The sequence below is a fragment of the Chiloscyllium plagiosum genome, unplaced genomic scaffold, assembly GCF_037043375.1.
Source record: "Chiloscyllium plagiosum isolate Xiang-an unplaced genomic scaffold, Cpla_swu_hap1 HiC_scaffold_31, whole genome shotgun sequence".
Lineage (NCBI taxonomy): Eukaryota > Metazoa > Chordata > Chondrichthyes > Orectolobiformes > Hemiscylliidae > Chiloscyllium > Chiloscyllium plagiosum.
This window is the reverse complement of record NW_028270169.1, coordinates 2,564,331-2,589,864: the sequence shown is the minus strand read 5'-3', so window position 1 is coordinate 2,589,864 and position 25,534 is coordinate 2,564,331. Positions and strand designations below refer to the sequence as shown.

The window sequence follows — 25,534 nt, the reverse complement described above, 5'->3', positions numbered from 1 at the left end:
CTGTCTCTCACTGGGATTCAGTTCCTGAAGGTGCTGTCTCTCACTGGGATACAGTTCCCGAAGGGGCTGACTCTCACTGGGATACAGTTCCTGAGGGGGCTGTCTCTCACTGGGATACAGTTCCCGAAAGTGCTGACTCTCACTGGGATACAGTTCCTGAAAGGGCTGACTCTCACTGGGATACAATTCCTGAAGGGGCTGTCTCTCACTGGGATACAATTCCTGAAGGGGCTGTCTCTCACTGGGATACAGTTCCTGAAGGGGCTGTCTCTCACTGGGATACAATTCCTGAAGGGGCTGTCTCTCACTGGGATACAGTTCCTGAAGGGGCTGACTCTCACTGGGATACAGTTCCTGAAGGTGCTGTCTCTCACTGGGATACAGATTCCGAAGGGGCTGACTCTCACTGGGATACAATTTCCGAAGGTGCTGACTCTCACTGGGATACAGTTCCTGAAGGGACTGTCTCTCACTGGGATACAGTTCCTGAAGGGGCTGACTCTCACTGGGATACAGTTCCTGAAGGGGCTGACTCTCACTGGGATACAGTTCCTGAAGGGGCTGTCTCTCACTGGGATACAGTTCCCGAAGGGGCTGACTCTCACTGGGATACAGTTCCTGAAGGGGCTGTCTCTCACTGGGATACAGTTCCCGAAGGGGCTGACTCTCACTGGGATACAGTTCCTGAAGGTGCTGACTCTCACTAGGATACAGTTCCTGAAGGGGCTGACTCTCACTGGGATACAGTTCCTGAAGGGGCTGTCTCTCACTGGGATACAGTTCCCGAAGGGGCTGACTCTCACTGGGATACAATTTCCGAAGGTGCTGACTCTCACTGGGATACAGTTCCTGAAGGGGCTGACTCTCACTGGGATACAGTTCCTGAAGGGGCTGTCTCTCACTGGGATACAGTTCCTGCTTATGTACAAACCATGATTCTATGAAGTTAATGCCAGTACTCTCATTGAGAATAACCAGAACAATGCTTCTCATTTAGTGAATTGGCCTAAATTGTTTCACAGAACATTATCAAATAGGATTTGATTCAAGCCATGATTTGAGGTCAGATGATTAAAAACAGATCAAAGAGCTATATTTTGATGTAGCTGTTTGATTGTGAGGTTGGCATGGGTGCAGAGTTAGAGTAACATGGCCTTGTAATGATATTTTAAAGCAGTTACTCTGAATCGCTTGAAGCTTACCTGGTGTGAACATGAAATGACTTCAAGACAAAATACTGCAAAGATTTGAAATCTGAAATGTGAACAAACTGCTGCATGTAGTTGACAGGGCTAGCACATATGTGGAGAGAGGAAAATAACTGTTCTGACTATCCACTCCTGTCATTCTGTAAAATGTGAAACTCTTTATAAAAACAGTCCTGATTATTCACTTGAAGAATAAGCACTGAAATCAGAGTGACCATTGCTCATGAATTTTGGAGTGAATTCATAGGTTTCTAACTGGGCATGTCATCTTAAAACCTGAGTCAATCAAATACAACTTTCTCACTAAGTGTTTGTGAGAGTTGGGTCCTGTGGTCTCAGACACACCAGAGATGAATTGGTTACGTTCAGGTGAGAACGGTATTTTGGGAGAAGTTGAGCAAGGGCAGGGAGGTCGGATGAAACGGCAGTCCTTTTATGACCTCGGTGTTCCAAGCTGATTTACAGTCAGTATATTCACTGTGTTGGAATGTAGGGAATTGTGGAATTCTGTTTGTAAATAGCAAGGTCTCACAACTACAGTGAGATCAAATGCCCAATTCAGCAACTTACAATGATGTGGGTTGAAGATAAGTAATGACCAGGACATTTATTATTTGTTTGAATATTGCCTTGGCATTTTCTTAGCTGATAAGGCAGATAAGGCCTGTTCTTAAGGTCTCATCTGGGTGATGGTACCTCTGACAGTGTAGCACTCCTTCAATACTGGGAATGCCAGCTGGGATTATCAGCTCAAGTCTCTGAAATGGGGCATGAACCCACAAATTGCCATCTCAGATGAAAGTGCTGCCCACTAATTAAAGAACATCAACAGACTGAAAAGGTAGGACTGCCTTTGCTGCCAAAATAGTGAAGCTGGCTGGGTAAGTTGAATGGCCAAATCCTGCTGTTGCTATTTATAGTGACTCCTGTCCAGTTAAATCTTGCACCATAGTGTTTTCAGAATGGGCAGCACCTTTAAAAATGCTCTTGTGCAGCAACTCCAACAAAGCATTGATAAAGGAATTAGGAACTTTATTATCTTGAGCACATTGGAATAAGCAAAACTGAACAACTTTTCAAAACATTGAAACTGCAAACAACAGAGGACCAAAGGAGAACACAAAGTTAATGGATAAAGCAGAGGATAGTATATAGGATGCCCAGTAGTTATTGGCCTTGCTAATAGCATCCATATGCAAATCAAGAATGTTAAAAAGTGCAACATTCAGAACCAAGTACCATTTCAAAGGACACTCCCCTTTTAAAGGGTCCAGTGTGTTTGCTGAAGTATGACCAGGGTTCTTAGTGCCAAGAAGCAGTGAAATTAAATTGACAGAGACTCCTACTTCTAGTCTCCTGCCACAGAATGATGACAAAAATTAAATTAGAGAAATAATGCTAATCTGACATAAATAGCTACAAGCAGTCACAAGGTTACAATCATGACTTGAAGCTGGAGACAGTGTTTGTACTTAGACACAGTATTGTGGTGTTACAGATGGCTTTTTGTTAAGATACTTCAGCAGAACCCATGCCTTACCAGGCTGCCAGCCAAAGGTTAACTTGTTGTTAAATAAATCGCATAACTTCCACTTTTTCTGAAGGGGCTGTCTCTCACTGGGATACAGTTCCCGAAGGGGCTGACTCTCACTGGGATACAGTTCCTGAAGGTGCTGTCTCTCACTGGGATACAGTTCCCGAAGGGGCTGTCTCTCACTGGGATACAGTTCCCGAAGGGGCTGTCTCTCACTGGGATACAGTTCCCGAAGGGGCTGTCTCTCACTGGGATACAGTTCCCGAAAGGGCTGTCTCTCACTGGGATACAGTTCCCGAAAGGGCTGTCTCTCACTGGGATACAGTCTCTGAAGGGGCTGACTCTCACTGGGATACAGTCTCTGAAGGGGCTGACTCTCAGTTCTGATTAAGTCATCAGAATCAAAATTTAACTCTATTTTCTCTCCACAAATTATGCCATATCTGTTGAGTTTTGCCCACAATTTCTGTTTTTGTTTCAGGTCTCCAGCATCCACAGTTTTTTGTTTTATTCTAGGGAATAAATTGTCTCTCCCTTGTACAAAATCAGTCAATGGCATAATCTTTTCTTTGTGACGTGGCAATATCCACTCTGGTAGGAAGAGCAGAGGAGCAGAGTGTTTCTTACAAGGTGAGAGATTAGAAAGTGCTGATGTCCAAAGGGACCTGGGTGGCCTTGTCCATCAATCACTGATAGCTAAGTATGCAGGTGTAACCGACAATTCAGAAAGCAAACAATATGCTCGCCTTTATTGGAAGAGCATTTGCATCCAGGAACATAGAAGTCTTGCTCCAACTCTACAGAACACTAACTCTTGTTAAGTGTTCCCTTTATGGATTCTTCACATATCTTGTATGATAGTTGGTTTTGGAAGGAGGTTTATTTTGATGTAACATTTATTTTTATTTTCATTCTCAGGCAGTATTAGAAGATCAGACATTCAAGAGACAGATCGAGATTGAGATAACACCTGTCTTTCTAGTGCCAGACACCAATGGATTTATTGATCATCTTCCCAGCCTGGTCAGACTGTTGGACTGTAAGCTGTACATCATCGTGGTTCCACTTATTGGTAAACATCTTCTCCACTACCCTCTTGTCCTAGATGAATATTGTCTGTGTGTGGTCTGGCAACAACACTGAGTGCAGTAAATTGATGAGATGCCTTTATTTGAGTGGTTGCACCAGGTTACATCTGGTGTTTTCTTTTTCTTAAGGGTCTCCTTTAAAGTGTGTGTCATAGTAAACTGCTAGGAATGTGAGAGAAAGGCTTCAGAAACAAAACGAACTCCAATCCCCGGTCACTGTTGATAATATCACTCCCTAGTGATGTGAGAGTTCAAGACATCAAAATAAATCCAGATTAGCAACTTGGGTGGAAGTGCATTGCAAAAAAAAAACCAACCACAGGAACGAAAGTCAAGCAATTTGTACAATCATCCGATCCTGAGATTGTGCAACAACCCGTAACGTATAGCTAGCCAATTGTGTTTTTTCTAATTAAATGCTATCATTCACACTATGCCTCAACTCTCTTACCCCTCTGCTTCCTTCAATAATTGTTAGCTTTTGTCATTTAAACATTAAGTCAATTAAAGTATTGACTGCTATTAAACTGGTTCATCCCCATTGGAATTAAGCATCGATTTTAAAATCTAGGTGTGCTGTTACTATGAGGCAGGTTATATGATCAAATGTATCGAAACATGGGCTAGAATATGTAGGGTGTTCAAGGCATGTATCATTATCAGAGAGAGATGCTGCTGTCAGGGGTTTAATAGGTGTGTTCTGACATTGGGGTGCAGCAGGAACACACTAATGTCAGGGTGTTTATTTTTGGTTACAATGGTTTTTCTATTGATATGCTGTAGGGTAACCACTTCCTAGTGCCTACTCCTCGTAATCTGTCAGAATTCTAATAGGTTGCAATAAATAAATAGGACTCAAATGATAAATATGGTGGCGGCACGGTGGCACAGTGGTTAGCACTGCAGCCTCACGGTGCCAGAGACCCGGGTTCAATTCCCACCTCAGGCGACTCTCTGTGTGGAGTTTGCACATTCTCCCCATGTCTGCGTGGGTTTCCTCCGGGTGCTCCGGTTTCCTCCCACAATCCAAAAATGTGCAGGTTAGGTGAATTGGCCATGCTCAATTACCCATAGTGTTAGGTGAAGGGGTAAATGTGGGGAATGGGTCTGGGTGGTTTGCGCTTCGGAGGGTCGGTGTGGACTTATTGGGCTGAAGGGCCTGTTTCCACACTAAGTAATCTAATCTAAAAAATAAATTTGGGAAGAATATGTTCAAAACCACACACAAGATTAGGAAGAGGCAATAGCAGAACAGTGAGATAGTGCAGGGCACCCTGTTACTCACTGTGACGTCATGGTGCCATCATAAATATTTAAAGCCTCACTCTTGTTTTATCATCTAATCGTATAATTCCAGAGACCTGGTCTTTTGTATGTAATGCAGTCACAACATTGCCTGTATGAGACAGGCAACAACATTGTGTACCTGATTTCCAGAATACCAGCCTTACTGAACTCGCATTCCAGGATCCTGGTGTTCTCTCAGTGAGTCCAGGGTCAGGCTGTCACCCATCCTCCTAATTTCCACATGGTGATGGTCGTAAAAAGCTAGGAGTAAAGTTAATGAAATGAACTCAAACTAGTAATGTCAAGATTACTATCCCTTTCACAGAAATTTGACAGTGCAGGTAAATCTGTGGCTGGAGAGAAGGCATATAAAAATGTCAGGTCGCTGAAGCTGTGGAATTGGTTTTGGAGAGATGGGATCTGAACAATCCAGATGGCTTACACTTCAAAGGAGCCAGGAGCAATATTGTCAAGGGAATGGGTTGCTGTAGCGTTGTCAACAGGGTTTAAATCGCTTGGCAGGGGATGGGAATCTGGCTTTAAGTTCAGAAAGGAGAAAGCTGGAAATGGAAGGCAGAAAATTATTCAGTGAATTTGTTAGAAAACGAAGGCTAGAAAATAAACAACAAAAGAGTTTGGTATTGTGTAATGAAATGCAAACGTATGAGGTAGAAGCAGGAATTGGACATTCAGCTGCTGGTTTATTCAACAAGATTGTGACTGGTCTATTTACTTCCCTCATCTACCCCTGAAAGCTAAGGCAGATAACTGAGGGTATAGGTACACTGTAAGATGTAGGAGTATAGCATACAAGCCATTGAATCTGCTCTACTGTTCAATGAGATCGTGGCCAATCTGATAACTGTGCCTCTTCCCCATGACCCTCGATTTCCTTACGGATTTAAAAAGCTGCCTGGCTCGACCTTGAATACACTTAATGATCTAGTTTTGACAGCTCTCTGCAGCTAAGAATTCCACAGGTTCACTCCCTGTCCAAGAAGAAATTCCTTCTCACCATTGTCTTAAATGTATGGTCTCTTGTTTTGAGATGATGTCCTCTGGTCCTAGACTCTTCCGCAGGGGAAACAATTTCTCTGCATCTATCCTGTCAATTCCCTAAGAATCTTGTGCGTTTCAATACCGTCACCTTTAATTGCTTGAAATTCCATTGAGTACAAGCCCAACCTCTCCACATAAGGTAACCTCTGCATATCTCGTATTAGTCTCATAAAATTTCTCTGGACTGCATCCAATGCCAGTGTATCTTTACTTAGATAAAAGGCCTAAAACTGTTCCCCTGTTTTAACCATGTCTTACCATTGTCTTTAGTAAAACCTCCCTACTTTTATGCTGCATTCCCTTTGAAATCCAGGCTAACGTTCTATTTGCCTTCCCTATAACCAATTTGAACTTGGATGCTAGCTCTCTGTGATTCATAGATAAGGATTCCTAAATCCATCTATTCTCTAGCTTTCTCCTTTAAGTCTTAAAGTCTTTCCTCCTTTAAGTAATATTCAGCTCCTCTATTCTTCCCACCAAAGTGCATAACCTCACATTTTCCCAAATATGTTCTGTCTGCCCACCTGCTGAACCTTTCTTAGATATCATTACTGTTATTACTGAAACATGGCTTAAAGAGCAGTAGAAATAGGGGTTCATAAGACCTGGTGTCAGAGCTTTCAATCTGGCTAGAGAGGGTATAGCAAAGGTCCAAGACAGAAAGTTAGTTTAAGAAATAATCACAGATGTGAGAGAGGATGAGGTATCCTCATTAAATGAGGCCATGTAGATTGAACTGAGGAACAATGAAAGAGTGGTCACACTGCTGGGAGTGTATGATCCAAACAATTAGGGGGAGTTAGAAAAGCAAACTTGCTGAGGAATGCAAAATTAGAAGGATATTAATAAACGATTTCAGCTACCCTAAGAACTGGAATAGATTAATGGTTCAAAGTACAGACGTATCTGACTCAAAATGCATTCTGAAGAACTTAATTGCTAGTCCATAACAAGCCCAACAAAGGAAGAGTTGGTTCTGGATTTAGTTTGCGGGGATTTTTTTTCTTTACTCTCTCAGGATATGAGTGCCATTGATTGGACCAGCATTTAATGCCCATTCCAAGTTGCCCTGGAGAAGGTGATGGTGAGTTGTCGCCTTGAATCTCTGCAGTTCTTGGAGGACTCAGCCATTTCAGAGGGCCACTCAGATATAAAGCACTTGAGTGAACCAGAATGGATGTTTGTGACAATTGACATAGTTCAGTAAAACTAACTTTCCATTCCAAGTTGATGAAATGAATTTCAATTCCACCAGCTGATGTGGCAGGATTTGAAACAACCAGTGTTTCCAGATCATTAACCTGGGTCCCTCTTGATTCTTTTTCTACTGACAATGCCATTCTGTCACCATTCTGTATCCTTTGGATAGGGATTTTGTCAGGTAGTCAGAGTATCAGTTTGTTGCTGGTGATCATAATTGAGCTAAATTTCACCTAGTTGTAGAAAAAAAGGCAAGAGATTTACACCTGGAGAATAAACTTTTATCAGACAAAGGTCAGTTTTATGAAGCTAAGATGTGGGTGAGCAGAGCTGGACTGGAAGCAACAGCATGAAGGTAAATCAGTGTCCAACAGTGGGAGACGTTTGAGTTAGAGATAGTGAGAATTCAGCACAAATATATAGAAAAGAAAACAGAACATCCAAATGCCAAACCCGTTGAACATTGAGAATCACGTGGAGTGGGAAAGTCCATGTCAGACACAGAGCTGAAAATCACAGACAGACTGAAGGAGGAAATTAGGACAGCAAAGAGAGAATATGAAAAAATATTGTAAAATAAAGGAAAACATAAATACTTAAGGTGCAAAATGATTTCTAGGAGAGTAGGGTATAGTAAAGACCAAAAAGGGAAATTTGATGTGAAGGTGGGAAATGTAGGCATGGTCTTTATTGGGATCGTGCAGGTGTTTTAGTTAAGTGGGAGGGAGGATCAAGAAATATTGAATAGGATAAACATAGTGAGAGAGGAAATATCTGTAGCTTCATTACTTTAGAAAGTAGATAAATGACCAACCCCAGATAAAATCTATCCCTGAAATGTTTGAGGAAGCACCTCAAACTACAGGGTGAATTCTATCATATTATCGCTACTTCCTCCTAGAGGTTCCTTCACCTTAAGCTCTGTAGTCAAGTCTACCTCATAACACATTGCCATATCCAGAATTATCTGTTTCCTAATGGGTTCTAAAACAAGCTGCTCCAAAATAAAACAATCTCAGAGACATACCACACACTCCTTTTCTTGACATTCACTAACAACCTGATTTTCCTCATCCACCTGCATATTGAAATCCCCCATGATTATGGTAAAAGTGCCTTTCTTACAAGCCTTTTCAATCTCCGGATTTATTTTCTTTCCCATATCCTGTCTCCAGCTAGGAGGCCTGTACGCAACTCCCATCAGGGTCTTTCTTCCTTTGAGGTTCCTCAACTCTGCCCACACAGATCCTCCCACCTTCCGATCCTATATGGCTTCGTAATATCAAGGTAACCCACCTCCTCTGCCCATCTGTCTGTCCTCTCAATAGGACGGGGAGCTTAGTTACCAGCCCTGATCCCCTTGCAGAGTCAAAAGGTGTGGTGCTGGAAAAGCACAGTAGGTCAGGCAACATTCGAGGAGCAGGCAATTCGATGTTTCTGGCATAAGTCCTTCATCAGGAGTCAGTTTGCGTCCGAAACGTCGACTGTTCTGCTCCTCGGGTGCTGCCTGACCGGCTATGCTCTTCCAGCACCACACTTTTTGACGCTGATCTCCAGCATCTGCAGTCCTCACTTTCTCTCTGATCCTCTTGAAGCCATACCTCCGTGACACCCAAAACATCGTACCTGCCAAATTCAATCTGTGTTACAAACTCATTTTTTTGTTTCATCTACTGCGTACATTTAAGTACAATGACCTCAGTCCTGCATTGACTTCTCATCGTTGTCCCCTCATCTGTGCCTGGTGTTAGATTCTTGACCCTTCCGTACTCTTTGCCTTATCACTTAACTCTAAAAACTAACCTCTGCTAAGCTCTCCCCCACCTTTAATTTTCTCCATAATTTTCCATGCAACCAAACCACCATCACCATGACTACCATGGTAACACCACCACCTACAAACCATCTATAAGACACCGGTCAGGAATGTAATGGAATACATCCACTTGCCTGGATGAGTGCAGCTCCAATCCACTCACCATCCTAACTTGGAAATATATCGCTGTTCCTTCACAGTTGCTAGGTCAAAATCCTGGATTTCCCTCCCTAAGGACTTTGTGGCTCAACTTATAACCCATGGACTGTAGCAGCTCAAGAGGCAGCTCAGTCCCACCTTCTCAAGGGGCACCGAGGGACAGGCAGTGAATGCAGACCCAGCCAGCGACACCCATATTCCCTGAATGAATAAGAAAGAAAGATTAGAGTAAGGTTGTGTTCTTTGGAACAGAGGAAGCTGAGAGCAGATTTAATTAAGGTGGAGAAAATTAAGATGTCATGATACGGCAACAGGAGCATAGAATAGAGATTAAAAACCAGAGGGTATTGATTTGTTGTAATTGGTCGAAGGATTAGAGCTGAATTGAGAATTCCTTTCACCAAGTCTGCTGGGATTCTGGAACTCAGTGCCTGAAGAAGTGATGGAGGCAATGCCCTCATCACATTTAAGAAGGGCTTAAAAATGCACTTGGTTTTGTAACTGACTAGGCTGCAGACCAAGAGCTGTGAAATGAGATCGGGTTAGGGAGTTTGTGTTTTGATCGGCATGGGTGAGATAAGCTGTATGGCCACCTCTTGTTCTGTAAATTTCTGTCATTTAGCAGAATGCAGGGCCAATGCTGCTGTACCCCACTAAGAATCAGCACTTTCAGGAGAAAGAGACACAAAACCTCTCCCTTTCTACTTGTTTAACAACAGGTCATGACGCTTGATGTAGGAATTTCACGGGGAACAGAGTTGTCTTGCTGCGTCTGAACTTAGGCTCCATACCCATTTCTCTGTCCTTTCTTTGATGGAAGAGTAGTGGGTTCACAGTGGATTGACTGGGGGTTGGTAGCACCCTCTCTTGATCTGTGTTTGAACATTGCCCAGCTGAAACAGTATCGGAGGCCAATCCTGTAAACTGATGCTAAATGTTGTGTGTGTTTACTGGGAGTCTGAGCAGCCTCATGTCTCCAGGGCTCCAGTTTCAGTTCCAAGGTAGATGGCAGCAACTACTGTATGTTTGTGCCAAAATAATCAAGTCCTAACCACAAAATTCAGCTCTAATTTTATGTTCTAAGGGTGCACAAAGCAGCCTGTGTGGTCTGAGCAGCAGCTCTTCACTAGTGCAGCACCACAATCAGCAGTGCCATTCACAGCTATCTGGCACACCAACATGTGAGTCTTAGATTGGAATATTTTAATTAAGGGGAAGTGAATTTGGTTTGAGTGCAAATTTGCTCCAAAGTGCCCTGCTATGTGAGGATCTCGCTCTGAAACCGGAGACATGTGCCCTGAAACATGGTCTTCTCCAAATTGCAGCTGCCCATTTGCCAAGCCCAAAACTGAGCTGAACCAGATTGGGAGGGGAGCGGCTCTGTTCCCAGGTGAGCTGGTAAAAGAAACCAAGCTGCTGTCAGACATGGTTGCTAACTGTATTAATCATACAATATCAAATTTAACCTGTCAACATTTCCTTTGATTTCATTCTGCATTTGCCATTAGCAGTATGATCTTTAAAGCTGACTTTGCAGCCTACAGCTTGTGAAAGAAGGACGACCTGTAGCAGTATTCACAGCCCCAGACGTTAAGACAAAGGAAACCATGCTATGCTGAATACTATGTTAATTTTTCTTTTATTCTTTCATGGGGTGTGGGTGTCAGTGGCTAGGCCAGCATTTATTGCCCAGGCAACACAGTGCCGTGGGTCTGGAGTCCCATGAAGGCTGGACCAGGTAAGGATAGCAGCTTCCTTCCCTAAAGAACATGGGTAAACCAGATGGAGTTTTCCCAACAATCAACAGTGGTTTGGTCACCATTATATTCTTAATTCTAGATTTTTATTGGATCCAAATTGCACCATCTACTACGGTGGGATTCAAACCCAGGACCCCAGAATGTTGCCTGAGTTTCTGGATTAACAGTTTAGTGATGATATCACTGTACCCTTGTCCGGCTAATGGTCACTTCTCATCCTGACCGACTTTCCTTTACTGATTGAATGCCTCCCACTGTGTGGTAGGTTGCACTGTCCTGACTTTTAATTCTCCATTGCTGTTACCAAGTTGAACCTTAGTTTGCATTATTCATCCCTTTAAAGCAAGTTTCAGTCCAGTCTGAGACGAAGAAGGTGTTTTGAAGAAGGGTCACTGGCCCTGAAACGTTAACTCTGATTTCTCTCCACAGATGCTGCCGGACGTGCTGAGATTTTCCTGCAATTTCTCTTTGTGTTTTTGATTTCCAGCATCACAGTTGTTTTGGTTTTCAGCCTGAAATGACTTTGCCTTGATTCCAAATTCAACACACCATTATATGTTTTTTAATAGAGTCCTGGTTACAGCAGAAAGTCATTTACCTCATTGTGTCTGTCCCCTCTCTGCAAAACAACTCCCGCCCAGCCCAACTCCTTGCTCTATTCCCTGTGATCTTGTCAATGTTTTTCTGAAGATAATTATTCAGTTCTCTTTTGAAAGCCATGATTCAATGTGTGTCAACCACCCTGTTAGGCTGCATGTTTCAGATTCTAAACACTGACTGCAAAGGAAGGTTTTTTTCGTGTTAGTGTTGATCCTTTTGCCAATCACCTTAAGCCTGCGCCCTCTGCTTCTTGATCTGTCAACCAATGGGAATAATTCCTCCCTATCTAAGCTATCCAAACTTCCTCATTGTTTTGAAAACCTCTGTCAAATCTCCTGTTAGTCTTCAGTTATCCAAGAACAGCAGCCACAGTGGTAATATGCTGGTAATCCAGAAACCTCGGCTGATGTTCTGAGGACATGGGTACAAACCCCACCCTGGTAGGTGGTGAAATTTTGAACTCAGTAAAACCTGGAATAGAAAGCTTGTCTAATGGTGACCATGAAACTGTTGTCAATTGTTATAAAAGCCATCTGAATCACTAATGTCCTCTCAGGAGCAAAAATTGAAGTCCTTACCAGGTGTGGCTCCAGACCCACAACAATGGGGTTAACTCTTTAACTGGGTAATAACTGTTGGCCTAGCCAGTGACACACACTTCTCATCGATGAACATTAAAAAAAATTCCAATATTTGAAATCCCTCGTTATAACTGTTGTCTAATTCTTCCTTCACACCTGATTTACCCAAGCACAACAATCAGTGTAATCTTAAGGAAAAAAGCTTTAAGTAGGGAATGTTTGTGCCGATTATGCATGATTGTAAGTTTTGTCTGATACCAATTTTGATTTTTCTGCTACCAAGGAATCATTTGCACATTGCTGGCTCAGGATTACATCAGTATACATTTGTGATGAATGTTTTTTGTACAGTTATATCCAGGCTGACCTGTACCTGCACTCTGAATACACACTTTTACTCCATATCCAGTAATACCCTCGCCCAGCAAAAATCTATCAGTCTCAGCCTGGAACATTTCAACTAACTCCTTTATCCATAGCTTGGTGGCACGGTGGCTCAGTGGTTAGCACTGCTGCCTCACAGTGCCAGGGCCCCAGGTTCAATTCTAGCCTCGGGCAACTGTCTGTGTGGAGTTTGCACATTCTCCCCGTGTCTGCGTGGGTTTCCTCCGGGCGCTCTGGTTTCCTCCCACAGTCCAAAGATGTGCAGATCAGGTGAATTGGCCATGCTAAATTGCCCGTAGTGTTAGATGCATTAGTCAGGGGTAAATGTAGGGGAATGGGTCTGGGTGGGTTGCTGTTCAGAGGGTCTGTGTGGACTTGTTGGGCCGAAGGGTCTGTTTCTGCACTGCAAGGAATCTAATCTAATCTTGTGCAGGGAGATAATTGCAGTCTGCCATCTCCCTCTGTGTGAAAAAGGTGCTTTCTTATTTCACTCCTGAATGGCCTAACTCTAACTTTAACATAATGCTGCCTTGTTCAGGATTCAGCGGGGAGGCTGTATGTTTTGATTGAATTGTGCACACGGTATTTCAACCATCAGGTGTAAGAAATAATGGAACAAATTCCTCAGTCTTTCTGCCGATGGTTCTATTTGTAAAGAAAGGCTGATGATTTGTTTGAGCTCAGTAGGAATCCAAAGCCTAGAGATTAATTTTTCAATGAATAGATTGTGTGACCTACAATTTAAAAAGTGGAGGGTGGTCTAATAGACCCAGCTATCTGGGTTGTCCTCAAGTACAGATTCCTAAAATGAGAGGGTCTGCCTTTCACACTGCACCCCACCTTTCTCCTGCTCAGAACCAGCCCTTGCTACCTCCTCTAGCACCTAGAAGAGGCCGTCAGTTAATCTGTCTGAACCACCATGCAGTCAGGCCCAAGAGATGACCCACGGCACCACCCACTTCCAATGAAGAGTGTTTTTGCGAGCTGTGTTTACAGTGAGACTGCTGGCATTTCCTGGAGAAGAGCAGCTGTTGGATATCACATGGTGATCCTGAATAAGCCAAGCTTTTCGCAGTGAGATTCCAATCCTGAGTTACCCACCAAAATGTTAACTTGCAGTGTTAACATAGAGCCAGATGTACTTGTGAAAAACATCAACAGAGGATCTTTTTGGTTTTAAGAAATCTGCAAGACTTTGAGAGAGCTTTGCGAAGGCTGCTAAGTTCTAAGACTATTAAGTGGTCCTAGTTCTCACAGCGAAAAGCTTTAGGGTGGTTTAAGGGGGTGGGGAGAAATTGCATTAACCAGATACAATGACTGAAGAGTGCTGTGATTTGCTTAGCTAACCCTGTTGGTTGATCATTGATTTAATAGGAATGCCTCCTCTCTTTTTATGGTGGCTGGCTTGGTCAGCTTTGGCAGTTGACTACTTTGAGTTCTGGCGAAGTTTGTTTGTGGGGTTCATTTTGTCTGTTTTTAAAACTGTTTGATATCAAGCTGCTGTTTAATAGAGTTGTTTCCTTGTAGAAAGTTTTCATTGTTTTTAGTGAAAACAGAACCATGCCTTTTTCTGCCTATTTGTCAGTAGTGTAAGGGCCAGCATTCGAGAGGGGCTGAGAGACACACAAAGATAGCCCCAAAGCAATGATATGGCAGCAATTAAGCTTAGGGCTTCACTCCCAATTACCTGCTTCCTATATATTCTTTTGAACATCAGTCCAGAATTTGATGGCACTTTTGCTGCCAGGATTTTATTTGTTGCAAGCCAGAAAATGCTGAGGCCAATTCAGTGCTGTCAGCTCACGTTAAGTGCAACCTCAGTTTGTTTTCAAAATGCTCCAAGTATGAGAAGCCTATCTTAAATACTTTCGATTATGAATTATTCGATTATTTTGAATCGAAAGTATTTTTCGAGACAAAATAATTCCAAACGATAAATCTTCTTCAATCACCCTGCGAAACACAACAAAGGAGCTCTGTGAAAGCTTTATAACAGTGCTGCTGCTAATCAGAATTAGTGTGTTGCACACCAATACACTCGAGAAATTTTGACTTAATCTCGGATGTCCAATCCAGGGTCTGTCAGCTTTGCTTACTCTTATGTTTATTGCTCACTGATTTGTGTGTTTGATTTGCCCAGTATGAAGGGGCCATTCTTGACACTGTCACTTCATTGATGATAAATTGTAAATCAGAACACCAAATTTGAGATATGTATAGATTAAGAAAATACACGTTTTCAGTTATTACATTTAACCCCACAAGCCTCAATGGTTAAAGTCCTAATGAGTCCCTGGAGATAAGAGATTTATTTAACTCTTTTCACAGTTTCAGGACATAACTTAGCATGTTACAACAAAAGCAATAGATTTTTTAAAGTGTAGGCACAGTTGTAATGCAGGAAATGTGGCAGTTGTTTTGCACACAAGGCCAACCAATACCAATCAAAGTTGAGAGAGGGGTGTCGGAAAAGCACAGTGGGTCAGGCAGCATTCAACAATCAGGAGAATTGACATTTCAGGCACAAACCCTTCATCCATCATCCTGATGAAGGGCTTATGCCCAAAACGTCGACTCTCCTGCTCCTCGGATGCTGCCTGACTTGCTGTGCTTTTCCAGCACCACACTCTCAATTCTGATCACCAGCATCTGCAATCAAATGATGACTCAATACTAAACTATGAACCTAGGGTACACTATAACATTTTGGGACGTACATATGTGATACTGTTAATTCATGCCCTCTTAATGTACTCCCAGCTCAGGTTGTTCCTATCAAGAACTCACCCTCGCAGCTTGCAAAGCAGGCTTGATGACCTAATGATGGACACCTATATCTTATGGACTAATATAGTTTAGAGAAGGAAATCAGTCACCATTGTGTATTCTGGCCTATGTGTGAGTCCAGACTCTCAAAAATATGGTTTGCTCATAACTGCCCTCTGAGTAATTAGGGATGGGCAATAAGTGCTGGCCTGATTCCATTCTGTGAATGAATTTTTCAAAAATTCTTCCACTGATGATGATCTTGACAGGATATAATCTGGAGTTGGATTCCTGGGTGTTTGTCACACTGGCTACAATGTGAACATTCACACACACTGAATTGTACTTAAGTCCCAGTGACTAGAAATGAGAATATTTTGTTCACATTGTCTAAACATTCTTGTCAACCACTAGAACTGGAATAAAACTGACCTAAATGGGAATCTGGATCCATTGGGATACAAAAACCTGTCCTTGCAAAAAGTTCGAGTAAAGCCTCCGTAACTACGGCTGCTTTTTCAGGTCTCTGATAGTTGAATGCTCCATCACTAAGTGGGTCTACGCTCACCTTCATAGACCCACTTCTTTTACTCTGCTGCTACATCCCTTAGTTATTAGCTTTTTGTTATCTCCCTATTTGACTAAACTAATTGTTTCCTGGTCTCCCTTCTTCCACCCTTTAGAAACATGAGATTATTCAAAACCATGTTGAGCCAAGCTCTTGCCCAGATCTGGAGAAGGGTCACTGGACCAGAAACATTAACTCTGTTTCTCTCCATAGATGCTGTCAAACCTGCAGAGATTTTCCAGCAATTTCTGTTTTTGCTTCTGATTTCCAGCATCCACAGGTCTTTCAGTTTTCTTCACAACCAGTCCTATCCCCCATCACCCCTGTGCTCACTGAACCTTTCACACCCAGTCCTATCCCCCATCACCCCTGTGCTCACTGAACCTTTCACACCCAGTCCTATTCCCCCATCACCCCTGTACTCACTGAACCTTTCACACCCAGTCCTATCCCCCATCACCCCTGTGCTCACTGAACCTTTCACACCCAGTCCTATCCCCCATCACCCCTGTGCTCACTGAACCTTTCACACCCAGTCCTATTCCCCCATCACCCCTGTACTCACTGAACCTTTCACACCCAGTCCTATCCCCCATCACCCCTGTGCTCACTGAACCTTTCACACCCAGTCCTATTCCCCCATCACCCCTGTACTCACTGAACCTTTCACACCCAGTCCTATTCCCCCATCACCCCTGTACTCACTGAACCTTTCACACCCAGTCCTATCCCCCATCACCCCTGTACTCACTGAACCTTTCACACCCAGTCCTATCCCCCATCACCCCTGTACTCACTGAACCTTTCACACCCAGTCCTATCCCCCATCACCCCTGTGCTCACTGAACCTTTCACACCCAGTCCTATTCCCCCATCACCCCTGTACTCACTGAACCTTTCACACCCAGTCCTATCCCCCATCACCCCTGTGCTCACTGAACCTTTCACACCCAGTCCTATTCCCCCATCACCCCTGTACTCACTGAACCTTTCACACCCAGTCCTATCCCCCATCACCCCTGTGCTCACTGAACCTTTCACACCCAGTCCTATCCCCCATCACCCCTGTGCTCACTGAACCTTTCACACCCAGTCCTATTCCCCCATCACCCCTGTACTCACTGAACCTTTCACACCCAGTCCTATCCCCCATCACCCCTGTACTCACTGAACCTTTCACACCCAGTCCTATTCCCCCATCACCCCTGTACTCACTGAACCTTTCACACCCAGTCCTATCCCCCATCACCCCTGTACTCACTGAACCTTTCACACCCAGTCCTATCCCCCATCACCCCTGTACTCACTGAACCTTTCACACCCAGTCCTATCCCCCATCACCCCTGTACTCACTGAACCTTTCACACCCAGTCCTATCCCCCATCACCCCTGTACTCACTGAACCTTTCACACCCAGTCCTATTCCCCCATCACCCCTGTACTCACTGAACCTTTCACACCCAGTCCTATCCCCCATCACCCCTGTACTCACTGAACCTTTCACACCCAGTCCTATCCCCCATCACCCCTGTACTCACTGAACCTTTCACACCCAGTCCTATCCCCCATCACCCCTGTACTCACTGAACCTTTCACACCCAGTCCTATTCCCCCATCACCCCTGTGCTCACTGAACCTTTCACACCCAGTCCTATCCCCCATCACCCCTGTACTCACTGAACCTTTCACACCCAGTCCTATTCCCCCATCACCCCTGTGCTCACTGAACCTTTCACACCCAGTCCTATTCCCCCATCACCCCTGTACTCACTGAACCTTTCACACCCAGTCCTATCCCCCATCACCCCTGTACTCACTGAACCTTTCACACCCAGTCCTATTCCCCCATCACCCCTGTACTCACTGAACCTTTCACACCCAGTCCTATCCCCCATCACCCCTTTGCTCACTGAACTACATTAGCTCCTGGTCCAACAATGCTACAGTTCTGAAATTCATGTGTTTGTTTTCAAATACCTTTATGGCCTCACCCTTACCACGTCTGAAATCTAAACAGTCCACAATCCTCCAAGATATCTGTGTTCCTCCAAGGTACTGCCCTCTTTAGGTTTTCTTGATTTTAATTGCCTGTTCATCAGTGGCGAGGCCTTCAGTTCCCCAGGCTCCAAGCCCAGGAATTCCCCCTCTCACTCTCTTCACACCCCTCTCTCTTCCCTTTTGGCATGCTCCTTAAAATGTTATCTCTTAAAATCTTTGACCAATCATTTGGCCAGTTGTCTTAATGCCCATCTTATGTGGCTTGGTGTTATATTTGGATTGATGTTCCTGTGAAGCAGTTTGTGGTATTTGTCTATGTCAAGGATGTAATGTAAATACAAGGCCTTATTGTAGTCAGTGTGTCAATTCTGGCATTGCTTTTATCACTTATTGGGTATTATTGTGGAAAGCTGTTCCTTATTGACGTAATCGTTCTTGTGTGAATGGAGAGATAGGGAATGATGGTCATGTAATGTCCATTTGCCCAATCCATAAACAGGTAGGGGCGGGGCATTTTCTGAATACTGAGAATCCATTCCACACTGGCCATTCGGCAAATTAGTATAATCTACATCTGCACAGTCATATTTTGCAACTTTACCTCCTGTTTCTTCTCATGGGGCCAGTGAATGTTCCCTCAGTCCCCTGTCCCATCAGGCCATGTTCATGTATGAAGCAGAGCATGAATATTACCATGGCTGTTCGACTGTAGAAAGCATCGCAGCTGAGTCCTTATGTACCATTCACAAGTGCAGATCCAGCAATTCACTTCTCAATGTTTATTGATCAAGAGAAAAGCACTCATTAATTCCTCCCCCATGCATCTGTAGTCCACAGAGATGTGTCTGCTGTTCAATTATATCTTCCTCCACTACTGTTTTACCTATCAGTACAGTTTATTACCCTGGTAAGCTGAGCTAATTACTGGATAAACTCACTTCCCCTAAACTCACTGGCATTATGGGTCACCCTGCAGCACACGGACTGCTGCGGTTCAAGAAGGCAGCTCATCGCCACCTTCTCAAGGGGCAACCAGGGACACTAAATGCAATAAATGGTATTTCAGCCAGCAATGTCCTCATCCCATAAGTGAATAAAAGAAGCATAGAAGTTGTCTTTGTTTTCTGAATCTTTCTGTTAAGATTCAGATATCATGTTAAGATCCTTGGGAACTTGTAGGCTTCTTCTGGGAGCTCATCACCAGCTCCTATTCTTGCAATCTATCTTCTACTCTCTCCAACCAGTGTCGAAAATGGTAACAACAGCACTACTGTCGGTGCCAGCCATACCTTTATAGCATTTAGGTGTTTTTTTTCTACAAAATAGCAGTGAAAGATGTAAATATAATGGAGGATAAGAATGGGTTGAGAATCGCATAAGAAAAGCTTGATGATTTCACCAATCAGATCTCGTATGTTAACCTCTTAAGAATTTGGCAAATAATGTGACTTGAGCTGAGATTGAGATACTGCAAGATGTAGTATAAGATTTCGAATAGAGTTGACAGGTCAGACTGGGTTAGGATTGGAAATGTCAGTGAGAGATGAGTATGAAAACAAAGATGGATTGAGATTAGATTTAGGACATCTTTGGGGCAGTTTTACTGTAAAGTTTTGAGTAGAATTGGAAGGTGGGTTGGTCCAAAACTTCAGAGATGTGGCAGGAAGATTGAGATTGGAAATATAGAGTTGAGGAATTAGCTGAGACCAGGCTCAGTAGAATTGGGTTAAAACAAGTTTTGAGGCATGTAGTTTGATTGTGTCATCAGACTGGATTGTGTTGTACCTCCTGGACTTGCAGCATTGTCATTTTCTTTGTTTTAGGAAATTCTGAGGTGGGTTGGAGTTGGGGGACATAACAGAGGCAATCAAATCAAAATGGATAGACCATGTTCTAAAGTTACAGTGGCCCTTAAACCATCAATGAAAATCTTCCCTGGATAAACCAGCCACCATTCTTGTCACTGTGGCTCAGATAGTAACACCAACTTCTCCAAATCGATAGGGTGTGTATTCAAACTCCATGGTAAGAGTTTGAAAGTGCAATCTACACTGATAATCCAACATTATACTCGGGGATGCTGCACTGACCTATCTTAAAGATGCTATCCTTTAGATAAAACAGTACACTGAGCTCTGCTATCAATTCAAATAAAATTCCCAGAGCAGTTTTCTAAAGAAAGCAGGGATTCTTCTCTATCCTGGCTAAATATTTTCAAACAAGACAACCAAAAATAAGTCAACTGGTAATTTACCCCACTGCTGTTTGGGGATACTCAAAACAGGTGTCAGTTTGCCTTCATAATAAAGCTGCTATGTTATTCTAAGCTAAATGAAAGGAAGAATTTAGCTGCTGATTTTTGGACACAGGCTAACTTATTGTACCTGTGATATTCACCTCTTCTTAATGAAAAGTATTACCTGCAAGATATATACCAACACTGAATTATTTGTTAGACCGCCTAGTTAAGTTGTGGGAACATATTTGACAGATGGATGTGAAATTGGAGCTCTAGAGAATATAAGCCCAGTTTCCTCACATTCTCTTCAGAAGATAACTTGTTGTCCCAGGGATTAATCTGGTGAACACTCCCTCATTGATAAGTATATCATTCCTTAGCTAAGGAGACCAAACTGTGCCCAGTAGTCCAGGTTCAGTCCCACCAGGCTTCTCGACAATTGCAATATTTTTTATATAATAAACCCAAAAACTGAGCAGCATCTGGGAAAAGAGACAAACAGATTTTACGAGTTCAGTAGATTTTCCTACCCTAAAGGGCATTAGTCAACCAGATGTGCCTTTACAACAATTGATATGTGGTCACCATTGACCAATGTTCTTGTTTTAAATCCTAGTTGTAGTTGAGTTCAGATTTCACTATCAGCTGTTGTATTTGAACCCAAGTGTCCTGAAAATTAGCCTGGGATTCTGGATTATCAGTTTACTGACATTACAACAATGCCACTGTACTCAAATCTCTTTACAATGAAGATCAACATACCTTTCCCACATCAATTGTTGGCAGCATATTTAGAAATACTACATTTGGTCCCGACATCCAAATCATTTATATAGATTGTGAACAGCTGTGGCCCAGCACTCCACTGGTAATAGTCTGTCATCCTGAGAATGACCCATTTGTTTCTACTCTCTCAATCTATGCCAGGGTATGACCCCCAATCCCATTTGCTATATTTTGTTTACTGCTCTCCTATGTGGTACCCTCTGAAAAGTCTTCTGAAAATCCAAATATACCAGATCCATTGGATTGTCTTTATGCACAATGGGCTCTGGGCCCACCAACACTCCCACGTCACAGTCCATTCGAGGAATTCCACTCCAGGGCCACCACTGTTGCTATCACTGGGCCTGTCAAGCTGCCGCCATGCAGCCTGCTGCTTCTGTCCATCTGCCAGGAGTAACGATTCAGGCCTCCCACATTGCTGCAGCTGAAGTCCAACATCCCGATTCTAACAGCGACCACAGAGGCCGCCCGGCTGTCACCCCCATCTTGAAAGCTGGTACTGCCGCCACTGCCTTGTAACCTGCACTGGTGGACCCACCAATGTCAAAGTTACCATGCTGTGATGATAGCCATACTCACTGCCGTCACCAATTCTGAGGGCTCACTCTTCCCGAGGAGCCACTCTTGTCACCGCTGCACAAATGCCCTCGCCCTACTGAGGGTGTTGAAAAACATTTGAAGAAAGAAAAAGAGAAGAAAGTGAGCAAAGGAAAAGTACAAAAATAAACAGCGCACAAGGCCTTAGCCAGGAGCTTAGATGTGGCACTGCTACTCTGCCACCATCTTGGAATTTATTCCCTATTGTTAATGAAATTGTTTTCTGTTCACCAACGTTTAGATCGTTGAAATAGATCAGGTAAAGGTCCCAATATCAACCCCTGGAAAATTACATTACACAACATTGCCCAGCATAAAAAAAATTCATTAACCATTCCTCTCTGTTCCCATCACCTCCACCAGTTTTGTACCCACATTGCTAATTTTGCACACAAACTATTGTGAGGCACTTTGATTGACGAGAGAGTCTACCGTGGGAGACCAGACTGCTACAGGGAAGGGGTCTCTCCCAATCCCTATTCTCCACCAGTTGCTGTTAGCTGTTGCCTCTAACCGGTGAATGACAGCCTGACCGATTAGTGTGCTGTTTGTGCTCTGTCTGCAATGAAGAACTTGGAAAGAATACGAAGTTCTGAGATCGGGAAGACAAAGAGACCCCACATCAAGAGTAGGGGTCAGACCTTAAAGTGGAGAGGCTGCAGTTAGATCAGCCATGACTTAACTGACCGGTGGAATGGGTTTGAGGGGCTGAAAGACCCACTCCTGATATTTCTAATGTTGTCATGAAATTGCAAGTACATAGCATTTCACATTTCCATATGGTAAATAAAGATTAGTAGTACACTGCGATGGACTGAAAGAACAGAAGAGGTCTATAAGTGAAATATGTAAAGTGAGATGATGCTAGAATATAAGGCAAGAGATTAAAAAAGAAAGGGATAAATATGAGGAGAGAATCTCAATAAATTTAATAACAAAGAGAATTGTTAGATAGAAGTAGGATTCTGAAAAGATGGCAGAGTGGAGGGTGTACAAGAATTTTGAAGGGAATCGTAAGTACTTCCCCATGTTTGCAGAGGAGAAAGAACTTGGGGAGAGGATGGTACAGTGGTGGTGTTGAAGAGTGAACTTCACCTGGAGACAAGTTGCTGCTTGTATGATTGCCTCCTGACAGGTGGACAGTGTGTGTGAACAATAACGGGGCAGAAAGATTCCAAACTAAAAACAGGGAACATCTCTGTCTCTGTCTCTGTCCTCCTCTCTCCATGCCACGACCCACCCACCCCCCTTTCCTCACCCTCTCCTTGTCCTCCCTGTCCCCTTGGACTCTGTGTAGTGAAGTAACCAAAACTTTAAAAGATAGTAAACAATGCTGTCCACCATTTGCTGTAAACTGTTGCCTCTGACTATTGACTAAAAGACTGAACAGTTTTGATTCTCCACCCAACGCAACCATGCCTGTCTGTATATTCATGTATAAGGGTTTACAAAGTAAGTTAGAGTTTCAGCAAGTAGCATTATGGTTTGATATTCTGTTAATCTGAGACAATCAGACAGGAGATTGGGGAACTTGGAATAATTTTAATTAAATCTTTAATTTTTGTGACAACCCCAGGATAGTGGGACATGGAGATTTGTACACTTTCTCGAGTGGGTCTTGAAAATGCACTTGTAATTGCCTGGTGAGAGCATCAATGATGTTTGTTTTGACCACTCCCTGTGCTAGCAGGTTCCACATTCTAATCACACTGAGTAAAGCAACTTCCCCTTAGTTTCCTATTGGATTATTTAGCAGCTACCTTTTTCTAATTATTCATTCATGGAATGTGGATATCACTAGCTAACCCAGCAGTTATTGTCATCGAGAAGCTGGGGGTGAGCGGCCTCCTTGAACTGCTGCAGTCCGTGTGCTGTAGGTACACCCAAATGTTGTGAGGGAGGGAATTCCACGATATTGACCCAGAGACACTGAAGAAATGTTTCCAAGTCAAGATAGTGAATGGATTGGAGTGGAAGTTGCAGGTAGTGGTGTTCCCGTGCATCTTGGCCTTCTAGGTGGAAGTGGTGGTGGGTTAGGAAGGTGCTGTCTCAGGGTGCATTGCTGCAGTGCATCTTCTGGAGAGGACACACTGCTGCTACTGAACATCAGTGATCAAGTGAGAGGGTGTTTATGAATGTGGTGCCAATTACCTGTAAATGGTCTGCTTTGTCTTGGATGGTGTCAAGCTTCTCAACTGTTTTTGGAGTTGCAGTTATCCACGCAAGTATGCAGTATTCCTCACACTCATAACTTGTACCTTACAGCTGGTGGTCAGGCTTTGAGGAATCAGGAGGTGAGTTACTCATTGCAGAATTCCTCATTTTTGATCTGATCTTGTAGGCTCAGTATTTAAATGTTGGTTCAGGTTCTGGTCAGTGGTAACCTCCAGAATGTTGATTGTGTTTGGGTTTAGCAATGACAATGCCACTGAACATCAAGGGATCGTAATTAGCTTTTCTTCTCGTCAATAACCATTGTCTTTGTGGGGTATAAATCCAACCAATGGAAATGTTTCCCTGATTCACACTGAATCCAGTTTTACTGGGGTTCCTTGATGACATCTTCCATCACTTTACTGAAGGTCAAGATCAGATGACTTGGGCTGTAACTGGCAGGTTTGGATTTGTCCTGCTTTTTGTGAATGGGACATATCTGGGCAATGTTCCACATTGTTATGGAGATGTCAGTATTGGAGCTGGAGCAGATTGGTGAGGAATGCAGCAAGTTCTGGAGCACAAGTCCTCAGTGCTATTGCCAGAATGTTGTCAGGGCCCATAGCCTTTATAATATCCAGGGTCTCCAACTGTTCCCTGATATTACTTGGAGTGAATTGAATGGCAGAACGCTGGTATTTGTGATGCTGGGGACCCTGGAGGAGGCTTAATGGATTATCCACTCAGCACTTATGGCTGAAGATTGCTACAAACACAGAATCCTAGAATCCCTAGTGTGGAAACAGGCCCTTCAGCCCAACAAGTCAACACCGACGCTCCAAGGAGTATCCACTCAAACCCCTTCCCCTACCCTATTACTCAACTTTTTTTCTGACTAATGTACCTAACCTACACATCCCTGAACACTATGAGCAATTTAGTATGGCCAGTTCACCTGACCTGCATGTCTTTGGACTGTGGGAGGAAACCGGAGCACCCGGAGGAAATCCATGCAGACATGGGGAGAATGTGCAAACTCCTCACACAGTCACCCGAGGCTGGAATCAAACCTGGATCCCTGGCGCTGTGAGGCAGCAGTGCTAACCACTGAGCCACCGTGCTGCCCCACCTTCTACACTAATTGGATCCTACGTTATTGAGGATGGGGGTATTTGTGAAGCCTCTTCCTACAGTGAGTTGCTTAATTGTCCAGCACCATTCACAACTGGATCTGGCAGGGCTGCAGGCAGAACTTAATTTTGGTCTGTTTGATGTGGAATTGTTTAGCTGTGTCTGTCAGTTGTTGTTTTACACACAAGGAGTTCGGTGCTGCAGCTTCAAGGTTGACAGCACAATATAAGTTATACCCGGTGCTGCTCCTGGCGTTCCCTCTTGCACTCTCCATTGAACCAAGGTTGATCCCCTGGCCTGATGGTAATGGTTGAGTGAGGGAATACACCAGGCCATGAGGTTACAGATTGTCTTGGAGTGCAATTCGGCTGCTGTTGATGGCCCATAGCACCTGTCTCGAGTTACTAGATCCGTTCAAAGTCTGTCCCATTTATCATGGAGTTAGTGCCACACAACAAGATGGAAGGAATTCTCACTGTAAAAATGAGAATTTGTCTCCACAAGGACTGTGCGGTAGTGACTCCCGCTGAAACTGACATGGGCACAATTGAAATGTGGAGCTTATTCAAGGAACAGCTACGGTGAGTCCTTGATAAGTATGTATATGTCCAGCAGGGAG

General features: G+C 43.6%; 1 protein-coding gene across 1 annotated transcript in view; it reads left to right on the top strand.

Annotated features, from left to right (window-relative positions):
- smg6 (SMG6 nonsense mediated mRNA decay factor) overlaps positions 1 to 25,534 on the top strand; it is a 488,459-nt gene that overhangs the window by 374,140 nt on the left and 88,785 nt on the right. Inside the window, exon 15 of the mRNA XM_087977135.1 lies at positions 3,661 to 3,814. Within this exon, the coding sequence (XP_087833261.1) occupies positions 3,661 to 3,814 (154 nt within the window). The remainder of the gene's footprint in view (positions 1 to 3,660; positions 3,815 to 25,534) is intronic.